Source organism: Oratosquilla oratoria, chromosome 30 (genome assembly GCF_046742065.1).
Source record: "Oratosquilla oratoria isolate Oo_2021 chromosome 30, ASM4674206v1, whole genome shotgun sequence".
Lineage (NCBI taxonomy): Eukaryota > Metazoa > Arthropoda > Malacostraca > Stomatopoda > Squillidae > Oratosquilla > Oratosquilla oratoria.
The window spans coordinates 3,746,516-3,758,946 of NC_134806.1; the positions used below are offsets into that span (position 1 = coordinate 3,746,516).

General features: G+C 38.8%; 1 protein-coding gene across 4 annotated transcripts in view; it reads left to right on the forward strand.

The window, feature by feature from the left end:
- The first annotated feature begins 1,133 nt into the window (after positions 1 to 1,133).
- Positions 1,134 to 12,431, forward strand: part of LOC143040989 (mitochondrial E3 ubiquitin protein ligase 1-like) — a 32,233-nt gene continuing 20,935 nt past the window's right edge. Inside the window, exons 1-2 of one of the 4 annotated variants that reach the window (XM_076212459.1) lie at positions 1,134 to 1,618; positions 5,261 to 5,408. In XM_076212459.1, coding sequence (XP_076068574.1) covers positions 5,295 to 5,408 — 114 coding nt within the window. In that variant the 5' untranslated portion in view covers positions 1,134 to 1,618; positions 5,261 to 5,294. Of the gene's footprint in view, positions 1,619 to 1,888; positions 1,986 to 2,094; positions 2,114 to 2,179; positions 2,527 to 5,260; positions 5,409 to 12,431 lie in introns of those variants that run through there. The other 3 variants (XM_076212461.1, XM_076212462.1, XM_076212460.1) reach the window with 3 other exon arrangements.

Consider the following 12,431-nt stretch of genomic DNA (forward strand, 5'->3'; position numbering starts at 1 on the left):
CTCCGCAATTACTGGTTTAATTCTGTTTACTGTTCCCTTCTATGGTTTTGTATATCTTCTTTCACTTCCAACCTTCTTCCCATCACTTTTCTTAAGTATGTATGTCTTTCACCGTATCTTTCTGTATAAAGTAATGTTTTTCGATGGGGTGAATTAAACGAAGGTAAATTTTTCTTCTTTTCTTCCCGAATAATCTTACACTTGACTTGTCAATTTACACCAAGGGACTCCCACCTGCGATCCTCAATCCATTCATTAAGCCACCTATGCACCGACGTCACGACTTTATTCATCCAATAATCTTTACTGTTACAACTAAGTGTTCCCCCAAGGGCCTGGCTTTTCTCCCGTGTATCAATAACTTTTTTTCTCCTACTCCACCCTTTCTCCAATCAGAAAGACTGTTACAACGTCTTAAGCAATACTGCTTGCATGCCATCTTTGCTGGCAGGGGGCAATCGTGATCCACACCAACCTAAGGAGTACTATTGACGTAATTCGGTCTGGAGAGACAACAGATGACGTCTACTTATCGACGCCAATCCAGCACTCGCTGAACTTCTTGCAGCTTGAGTGGTCTGGAAAGTTTCACTTGATCCTCAGTCATATTGGGATTCCGGGAATTCAGAATTCTAGGGAATATTGCGGGTGATGCTGTCAAGGCAGCGACGAGGTTCATCAGGATCACACTGCCCCTGACACTCACGATCACACATATTAAAGGACGTCATCATCAATTAAGAAAGCCAATTTGATGGCCAGGGCCGACCACAACACAAATCTTATTTCGGAATCAGCTACCTCGTCACTCGGTACGAGGCAGTCCACCTGCCTCCTGGTAGAAGGGTGGAATCTATCGTCTACAGGATCCGCCTTGGATATCGTTGTGGGTGGCAAATGTCATGCGAGGGAAAGCGATACTTGTACGAGTATTGCAAACTTTGTGGGGCCGCGGTGTGCTACCTGCTTGAGTGTGCAGAGCCACTGCCATACTTCGCCCTGGTTCGCCATTCACCACGACAGAAGTGGGCGGGACCTCACCCCCTCCCCTACTGAGGTAACATTCAGCTTCGTAGGGGCACTACCTTCCTCTGGTGCCGCCGAAGGTTGAGGGATCTCTTCCTTCTTTATTCCTGGGTGGCTCTGAGCACTGCCACCCCTAACAGTGGCATCATGTGGACGTTACCTCCTGTTTCATGTGTGAACTGTTCTATTGAGGTTCGGGAGGATGACAACCCAGCAAACCTTGAAAAAATGGAGAACCTGCAGCAGAAGAATGCCTATAAATGACTAAGATCTCCCCACTAACACTTTTACACATGAGGGACTCAAACCATTAAATTTTAAACTGACCCTATTCTGCATCTGATTGCTGACAACAATGACCAGCCCAACTGGATTACATAAAGACGAATGAAACAAAAAAAGAGGCGGACTTCTAAGTTGGACTTTGTGGTGGAAGTCTAATCGAGGACAAAAGATATGTCTACGTAAGATGTGAAGTTCAAATTAGCAGTGCTCTCTCGCGCCTTCCACGGACCAAACAACTCAACAACAGATGGAGCATATGCACACAGGCCTAAAGACTTGCCTTCAGTACATACCTGAACATACCTAAGTAAGTATATTATGGCTTCGGTACTATAAATTGGCAGATAACACTTGGACAAGAATTGCTTCTGACCTCCGAGTCAGAAACTTCACACTTTTGGAAATAATTGTGGATTTTCTCTCTGGTGCTGTTTAGTATGCATTCAGTAGTTTTAACTTTTTGAATTGATAAAGTATTCTGTTGCTGGTTTTCTTTATGTGTTTGATACTTGTCGAGTGCAAACGCAAAATACATACTCGGATGACTTTTTTGTCACTTTGAAACATTATCAAATGGCAAACCCACCGGAACTCATTCTCCATAGTACATGAAATTGCTATTGCACACAATTGATTGGCAATATTAGTGATGTATACCGTATTTACTAGTGTTTGTATGTTTTAGTTCGTTTTCCTGTGTTTATCATATCAACTCAGTTGTTTTGAAGAATCTACAGTACAGCAGACGTAGGATTAGATTCAGTTTCAGTTTTAGTCAACCTTGACATGCTCAGCTGTTAGTGTTAGTAAACTGAAAGATTTGGTAGTTGATACTCTCGAACGTTTTTATTCTATTTCCAGTCAGTCGTAAAAACGTACTCGATTGTATTGGATATAATGATCTATATTATCTGATGATTAGGGACATCGAGATATACATATTACAAATAACGTATACAGTGTTGAATACAAGAAGAAATAGAAATTAGAATTTTTTTTCTGTCGGTGGAAAGTTGATAGCATTTAGTCGTCTGAACAATTTACAATTGCGAAATAAGATAGGCGGGCAAAACTGGGATTGGAACGTAGTATGAACGTATTGATACATATTTATGTTTGACCAGTCCCTTTCCAAATTGACAGCTTCTGTAGTATAGAATACTGTATATCTAAAAAACGCTTGAACCAGTCGAACGAAATACAGCATAATTCATGGTATGTTGATAGTATGTAGCATGTAGACACAGAAGCACTAATGTATGCAATACAGCCTTAGTTAAGCAAGATTAATCCCTCAATTAAAAAAGGGGTGTTGTAGAGATGAATAAAGAGTGGCAGCATCCTGAATAAGTATCAAAATGTATCACTTCCACCATATGCTTAATTTTTTCTCCTAATGTATACCTAATTTTTTTTTTTTGTATAAAAATGTTTGACAGTCAGCTGCAATTCTTCCCTATTTCATTGGCTAGGTCTTATTCTCAGTATTTTAACATTCATATGTAAGTACTGCAAATTAATAGTAACATTGGTGGCAATTAAAAAAAAATGAAAATGGGTGAACATCTTTACATTTATCAAGAGTTAGGTTAGGTTTCATGCCTGCAATTCTAACACTATCATTGGCTTTCTAATATCATTCTTAGTATTTTGAGCCCTATAACTATGTACCTTAAATTGATAGTGGTTCCAGTAACAATTTAAAAAAAGATTTAGACTGGCAAACATCTTTGTATGTTTTGAAGGTGTTTGTTGATCTAACAGGTAAACAGCTGCAGTTCTTACCTATATCATCGACTAGCTCCTATCATTCTGAGTGTTTTGAACCACGTATTTAAGTACAATAAATTAATAGTACTGTTGGTAGCGATAATAAAAAACTAAGACTGGCAAACAGCTTTATATTTACCCTTTTCTTAAATGAAGATCTGCAGATGTATGATTTTTCAATATGCAAATTTCTGTTTGGTTGCACAATGTGTGTAGGATCCCTTCTGTCACCCAATTTGATCATCCATGTAAACATTACCTACCTCTAGTCATACATGTAGGGAGTAAGAAGTATTTTCTTATAGGATCCCCACCTCTTCCTGTTACATATTAAAAAAAAACTCAGGTAATCCAACATGCTTATCATAATTTTCTTTAAATTTTGAAATACTCCCAGAAATGACAACCCATTCTGGCAGAGGCTTCCAGTCTTTTATAATGCATATTGAAAGCTGTTCGCCTGTAAGTTTGACCTCCAATGAGCTGGTCGTTCCAATTTCAGACAGTGACCCCTCAAATTTTTTTTACTAAACCTGAAAATTTAGTCCAGTCAACATCCTCAAAACCTCTGACAATTTTAAAGTTTGTATCAAGTCCTCCCTTAAACGTCTGTCCCTGAAGGTCTGGATACCCAATTTCCTGCACCTGTTCTCATTTGGTAATCCAATAAAATCAGAGATTAGTCTAGGGGCCCTGTGTTGGACTTTTTTTCAAGATACTCTATATCACCAATCAGGAAAGGAGACCAGCATTGTGCAGTGTAGTCTAACAAATTTCTAACAAGAGGCAAATATAAAGATTTAACCATATCTTTGTTCAGCTATTCAAAATTCTGTTTGATTATACCTAATCTACTGTTAGCCTTTGCCACTGTCTTGTGTATGTGGTGTGCTGGCATCATATCTAAAGAAATAAAACCCCTAAATCCTCCTAATTGGACCTTTCCAAAAACTGACCTTTCAGTTTGCTGTTCAACTTCCGTAGTCACCCTATTTCTAATCTGATTATACTTATTCTTCTGAAGTAATATTTATTTTAGCTCTATATCATACCCAAGCCTTCTGTTTATCATGGATCAATTTACTCAAGTTTCGATTCATCCACTTGGGTCATACACTACCATCAGGTGTGCATAGAGTGATACTTTGAACATGATTATTCACCACTGCTTTATGACTTTCCAAAAATTTCCTCCACTTCTCTTCCCCTGCTTTTTGCCAGTCTTCACTCATTCTTTCCATGTGTCCAAACCATCCCAATAATCTTTCATCAACCCTGTCTACCAGCTCACTCCATCCCTGTCCTCCTCCTCACCTCCTCAATTCTCACTCTATCCAACCTTGTAATCCCTGCTATACTTGGCAGACATCTCAAATACATTTAATTTTCTGTCTGCCTTTCTTAAATTCCAAGTCTGCTCCATACAGTGTTGTAGGCACAGTCACTCCTACGTATAATCTTCTCTTTGCATCTATTCCCAGATGCTTACTTCTCATGACACTTTTCAATCCCCCAAAACATATAATCACCCAACAGTTTACCTCTACTCCCACTCCTCCATTTCCTGCCACATGCAACCTCAAATGCTTAAAACTATCCACTTCCTCTGGCCTCTCTCTCCTCCTACTGCCACCCTCTCCCCTTGTACATCTTATGAATTTACTTTTATCTATATTTTACTTTCAACTATCTCTTATCCCATACCATCCCAAACTCTGTCACTAACTGCCTTAGTCCCTTCTCTGACCCTGCCACAAGTGCAGCATCCACCTCTGCTTTCCAAATCTCTTTTTCTAATCTTTCTTCACTTATTCTTTCCATGTGCCCAAACCATCCCAATAATCTTTCATCAGCCCTATCTGGCAGCTCCCTGCTGGATAATTTTCCTTATGTCATCATTATTCTGTAGTACAGTACTGGAAACCCCCAGTATATGAAAGAGATATGTACCTTTAAACATTTTCGTGTAATGATAATTTGTATGTTGAAGTCACTTGTATGGACTTGGTTCTACATTGTATTTTAATAATTCATTTATACTTCTTTTCATACCATCAAAGCATATGCCATTTGTATAGAGAAAGTTGTCCTCACTTTTTCCTTTTCATACCTTTAAATCTATGTATATCAGAGTTTCATCTTTAGGGGATTCCCTGTACATGGATTTTTATTATTTCAGCTTAGAGGACGTGGAAGTGACAAGTCAGGCGACAATGCCTTTTAAGGATTATGTTGGTGACTTTGTTGGGTTTGGGGTAAGTGCAACACTAAGTTATGCCTTCTACACGTACTTCAAGACTACACAACGCCTGGTGCATACTATGCGAGTGAGTAGAAACAATTTCAGAAGAAATTGTATTTTTTTTTGTTGGATAACATTACATAGATCAGTCTGATGGTATTAAGGATGAATAGTTAACAGATTTGGACTACTCTAAAGGCATTATTTTACACAAACATTGGATTTATATGTTGAAATCTTGATAAATATTGGTTGCAACATAGTGCCACTGAATCTGCAGAGACAATTGCCCACAAGAGGAGCACTGCCTTCCAGTACCAATGTTATCCTCAAGAGCAACCTCCTAAGGGCTGGTATCTCGTCTCCAGAGCAGGCCTTTGTTGACATTGCTTTGAATATCAACTCCTTTCCTAATTACCACACTTTTTTTTTTAGATAAAGAGGGATATACTCCAGTGCCTGTCCTCCCTCACTAACCTGTCTTAGCCACTGACAGAAATACCCAGACCCTTATCCCTCATGCACAGAACACAAGTCATTGACATATTTCAGTATAATATGACTCATGCAAAGCCTGGTTTCACTTCAAATGCATCACATTTAACAACACAGGCCAATACACAAACTGGGCCTGCTGCAAATACATACCCAAACCCACACAAAAACATCATAGAAATAAAATTAAAAAACATCATAGAAATGAAATTAGCACACTAAACACAGTACATATAATCATAAATAGCATTCTGAACAAGCAAACAGAATTGCAACAGTTCCTGCACAGACGTAGCATACACATAGCCCTAGTACAAAAAACAAAATTATCAACTCAAAGAACTTGACCTAACTTCATAGAATACACAGCAGTCAAAGCAGGAAGTACACAACACAAAAATGGACCATAAAACTTAGGAAAGCATAAAATTTTCCAAAAAGATAAAAGAAACTAAACAGGCATTCATGGACAGTTTAGTAGAAATAATAGCAATGCAAACACAGAGAAATAAACTTAAGCAAGACTGAGAGAATAAAAGGGGCAGCAGCTAAACAGGTCCTCAGCCTGGCAAGTAAACCATACAGGGAAAGACTAGAAGTGATGGGTCTACCAACTTTGAAAGATCAAAGAGAAAGAGGTAATATGGTTACAGTATTCATGTCACTAAAGGTGATAGATTGCATTGACAGAAGAGATCTCTTGATTAAGGATGGAAGGGCTTTAAGAGGTCATGGGAACATATGAAGAAAGACCACATGTCTAAATTATGTGGAGAAATGCAGTTTTCCACATGTATGCATAAATACTTGGAACAGCTTAGAAGGTGATATAATCCAAGCTGGAACAATACATCAATTCAATCTATCTATATACCAAGGGTTTTTTTCCCCTATAAGGGAGGTAGCCAAGTCAAAAGGCAAATACCCACTCCTACCTATTTCACTACCACCCATTCCACTCCCATCCACCACCCTTTCCTCCCTCCTATCTTAGCTCCTCATGGATGACGGGTCATCCCTGTATCACACCCACTGTCCTGGGTCAGAAGCAAAGCAGCAAGCGGGGTATTGGTTGCAAATTGTGCAGTAGTATGCAGCCAATATTTTAGGGGCTATGGGGTGCCCCTTTGGACCAGAGCAACATATAGGGTCTAACACATAAAGCCGTACCCACTTTGAAGAGGTTTTAAGCACTTATAAAGTAACAGCTGGCAATTCTGATTGTTTCCAGATACTTCCATTTGTCTAATAATTTAGCCAGTTGTATACTAGCACCGGTGCAATAAACATTAAGCAATGGAACAAGCCAAACTTTCAGCCATATGCGAACTTTGTCGCGCGGGTCACACTCCTAGCGCCATAATAAGGATGCTAAAATACTCCAGACAAACTGTTTACGATGTTTGTAAACGTTTTGATGAGACCGGCTAAGACCAACGAGCTGCTCACAAGCCAAGAAGGGGCAGAATTCTAACACCTCGCTTTTTAGCTCGTCTCAAGAGAAGTGTCAATGCAAATCCAGCCTTACCATTATCGACATTGGCAAAGAAGAGAGGTGTCAACACAATGACAATTCACAGAGCATTAAAGAAATTGGGATTAACCTCATTCTCACAAGGAAAAAGACATCTTTTGACACGAAAAATGAAAGAAATCCGCTTGACCAGGTGCCAAAAGCTGTTGAACTGGATGAAGTCGAATGGCTCAGTCATCAAGTTTTTTTCCGACGAGAAGATTTTCACGGTTGATGCGACTTTCAATAAGCGGAATGATCGCTGGATAGCCTCATCCTCAGAGGTTCAACACAAGACAACGACGAGGAAACCAGCAAGTGTCATGGTGCTCTGTGTGGTGTCAACTGAGGGGGACGTCTTCACTCACTTCTTCAACACCAAGGAGAAAGTCAATGCCGTTGTCTATTGCAAAGTTCTAGAAGAGAAAATAATACCCTGGATGAAAGATAAGGCTAGTGGCAACCAGTTTGTCTTCCAACAAGACTCGGCTCCAGCCCACACAGCGAAGACGATCACCAACCTTCTCGAAGGGTCAAATGTGCAGTTCTGGAACAAAGAGTTGTGGCCCTCAAATTCGCCAGACCTAAACCCTTTAGATTATTATTTTTGGGCGCGAATTGAGGCCAAGGCATGTGACAAGCCACACAGAAGTATAACAACCCTGAAGACAGACATCAAGAAGGCTGTGGGTTCATTATCAAAGTCTGAGATCATCAACGCTGTATCCAAGTTTCGTAAACGCGTTGAAAGCGTCATAACATCTGAAGGTGGTTACATTGAATGAAATCATTGTTCTTATTGCCTTTTCTAAATATACTGAAAATTTCATAACTCTCTGTTTATTATAACCCGAGATATTAATCTTAAAACATGTGATAAGAAGTTGTACGGATTTATCTGTTAGACCCTGTATAGTATTGTCCATGTTAGAGGAAATCTCTACTCAGAGAAATTATGTTACTTTATTGTATCGCTACTGTCCCTCCATTATGCTATCTCCCCTAATACTGTCCTATATAATTTCTTTGAGTATATATTTCCATTTTTATCTCTGTCCCCCATGGTACATACATATACCAAAGGCTTTTTTCCCCCTCATAAGGGAGGTAGCCAAAAAATGAAGGCATAAAGACCACTCCCACCCATTCCATCCCTATCACACTCCACTCCCCTCCACCCTCTTCCCTACTTCTTATCTTGGCACCTCCTGGATGATGGGTCATCCCTGCATCATGTCCACTACCCTGGGTCAGAAGCAGTGTCGCAAGACACAGCACATCCACAGCAAGGCCACTTCATTAAATTGGCAACCCTCCTCTCAATCCCCTCACATAGAAAAGGAGAAGACAGGGAGGAATCCCTTTGGGTTACATCAAAATTTTCTCATACATACTCCCTCACCCCCCATCCCCCACCCATTCCACCTCATGCATCACATCATCATCCATATACAACTATTATCCATTCACCCCTGTCCTCTGTCCCCTCCCATCTTTCCTCAACAGACATTCCTTTCTTTCCCAAAGCCCCTTTTACCCCATCCATCCATCTCATCCTAAGTCGCCCCCTCATGCTCACTCCTTCCACACCTCTTTTACTAAACTTTCTTCCCCCCATGGTAGGGGGAAGAAAGAATACTGCCACCGAGTCTTCCCATTTGGGTTGTAAAGGCAGCTAAAATGGGATGGAGTGATGGTACTATGCATCCTGCTCTATGTAACCCTAAGGGGTAGATTCCTACAAGTAGTCAAATTCAAATCTAAATATGATGATTGGAAATCAAGGATATAGATTTAGTTGTTGTCTTTCCCTATATGGTTTGGCCAAACAGTCCCATCTCCCTGAGGAATGCCACGGTTGGAATGGGTAGAGTAGTAGAGCCTGTGTTAAAATGGGAAATGGTGAGAGTGAATGAGTGTAAATGTGTTTGAGATGAAATGTCTAAGAAATATGACAGGAGTACTAGGCTGGATAGAGTTAGAAATGAGGAGGTGAGAAGGAAAGTGGGGGTGAAAAAAGAGTTTGGAGATAGGGTTGATGAGAGAATATTGGGATGGTTTAGAAACATGGAAATAACGAATGAAGAAAGACTAGTAAAAGAAGTGTGGAAGGCAGAGGTAGATGGATTGAACAGGAGGGAATGACAAGAGGAGATGGATGGATGGGGTAAAAGGGACATTGAGAAAGAGAGAAATGTCTGTTGAGGAAAGAAGAGAGAAGATAGGGGCGAGTGGAAATGGTTATGTATGAATGATGCTGTAATGCATGGAAGTGAGTGGGTGGGGGTTTAGGGAGTGGTTATGTGTGAATGGTATTTTGATGCAGCCTGAAGGGATTTCTCCCCATCTCTTTTTCTGCATGAGGGGATGGAGAGGGGGGATCACTGAGTAAATAAAGAAGCCTTGCTGAGGACATGCTGTGTCTTGCTGCATTGCTTCTGACCCAGGGCAATAGGCCCATCATTCGGGAGGAGCCAAGAAGAGGGAGGGGTGGTGAATAGGAATAGAGTGGGTGGGGATGAAATGGATGGGAGTGAAATTATGCCTTTTGAATTTGGGTACCTCCCTTGTAAGTGGAAAAACATTCTTGGTGTATTTACCTAGTTGTATTTACCTAGTTGTATTTTACGGGAAGGGGAGCTATGCTCGTGGGGTCCCGTCTTCATATCTCATTTTATCTAAACTATTTTTAAATTCATGTATTGATTTTGCACACACCACTTTCTCATCTAACTTGTTCCAACTGTCTATTGCTCTGTGAGGAAAGCTGTTCTTTTTAAAATCTCTTCTATAGCTGTCTTTTTTTATTTTCTTTCCGTGTCCTCTTGTATTTCTGTCATCCCATTTTATCAGATTCTCTCTATCAGTAATTTCTATGCCTTTCATGATTCTGTAAATAGCTATCAAATCTCCTCTCTCTCTTCTTTGCTCTAGTGTCTGTAGTTTAAGTTTTTGTAGTCTCTCTTCATATGATAGTTTTGAGAGTGTTGGTGCCAGTTTTGTAATTGCTCTTTGTATTCTTTCAAGTTTTTTTATACATTTTTTTGTACTTGGTGACCATATCGTTGCTGCATATTCCAATCTTGGTCTTATCAGGGTGATTAGGATTTTCTTCACCATTTCTTCATCCAGGTATGTAAATGCCACTTTGATTGTTCTTATTAAATTATAAGTTTCTCCAAAAATCTTATTTATATGTTTCTCAGGTGACATATTATTCATAACAATGACTCCCAGGTCCTTCTCATTTTCTACTTTTTTTATTCCTTCTTCTCCCAAATTATATGATCCTGTTATTCTGTTTTTTGCTTTTTCCAAATTCCATTATACTACACTTTTTTGTATTGAACTCCATCTCCCACTTCCTACTCCATTCCTGTACTTTATTTAGATCTCTCTGTAGTGATTCACAATCTTCTTCAGTTTTCACTCTTTTCAGTAATTTTGCATCATCTGCAAAGAAGCTCATATAGCTTTCAATTCCTTCATCCATATCATTAATATATATAGCAAACATTATTGGGGCCAGAACTGTTCCCTGCGGGACACCGCTTATTACTTCATTCCATTTTGAGTGCTGATCTCTTATCACTACTCTCATTTTTCTTTCTTGCAAAAAGTCTTCCATCCAATTTAGCAATTTACCTTGTATTCCTCCTTCATATTCTAATTTCTTAAGCAACTTCTTATGTGGTACTTTGTCAAAAGCTTTTTTTAGGTCTAGAAATGCACAATCAGCCCATCCATCTCTTTCTTGTATTATATCTATTAGCCTTGAATAGAAACATATTAAATTGGTGACGCATGATCGTCCTTGTCTGAATCCAAATTGCCTTGGATTTAGTACGTTGTTTTTTTCCAAGTATTTTACCCATCTACTTTTGATAATTCTTTCACATATTTTTGCTATTGTACTTGTTAGAGAGACTGGTCTATAGTTGGTAGGTTCTTCTTTATTTCCTCCTTTATATATAGGTACTATATTTGCTTTTTTCCAATCTTCTGGAACTTTTCCTTCTTTTAAGGAACTGCTTATTATGCTATGTATTTTGTCTGCCAGTTCATTCCTGCATTCTTTCAGAATCCAGTTTGCTATTTCATCTGGCCCATGCGATTTTCTGACATCAAAATTACCCAAGTGTGTCAATATTTCATTCTTTGTTACTTCTATTTCTTCCATAGGGGGGACTTTTTCCTTCCACTCAATCTCTTCAGGTTGTATATTTTCCCTTGTAAACACTGATTTAAAATGTTTGTTCATAATTTCTGCCATTTCCATTTCCTCAGTGTATTCAACTCCTCCTTGTCTTAATTTCTCTAAGTCTTGTTTGTTTTTCAGTTTATTGTTTACAAATCTGTAGAATAGTTTTGGTTGATCTTTACACTTTTCTATAACATCTTTTTCATATTTTCTTTTTTCCTCTCTGCACTTTTGTACATATTCATTTCTATAACCAGTATATATTTTCCATTTTTCAGGTCTTCTGTCTTTTTTCCATCTGTTCCAGGCTTTGTCTCTTTTGTCCTTTAACTCCCTACAACTTTTGTTGTACCAGCATTTTACATATTCTTTTTCTTGTTTTTGTCTTGGGACATACTTTTCCACTCCTTTTTTGTAAATTTTTGTCAAAATATTCCATTTCTCTTCCACTGTTGTTTCTTCTTTGTATATTTCTTCCCAGTTTTCTTGTTGGAAGAATTCTCTTATTTTATCAAAGTTTGTTTTTTCATACATCATTCTTCCTTTTCTATATTGTTCATTTCTTTTCATATATTTTTCTTCATTAAGTTCCAGTTCAATCAATATGTGGTCACTTTTACCTATTGGTGTTTTATATTCAATCTTGTCTACTATTCTAGGTTCAGATGTAATTATTAAGTCTAGCCTCGATGGTTCTTCTTCATTTCTATACCTAGTGTTCTCTTGTATCCATTGTGTCATTGAATGGTCAGTAATCATCTCAAGTAGAGCATTTCCCCATGAGTCATCACCACTCTTTACTGTCATTTCTTCCCAGCAGATTTCTTTGCAATTAAAGTCGCCCATCATAACTATTCTTCCTCCGTCTTCCATTATTTTAGTTAATGCTATCTTTGTGT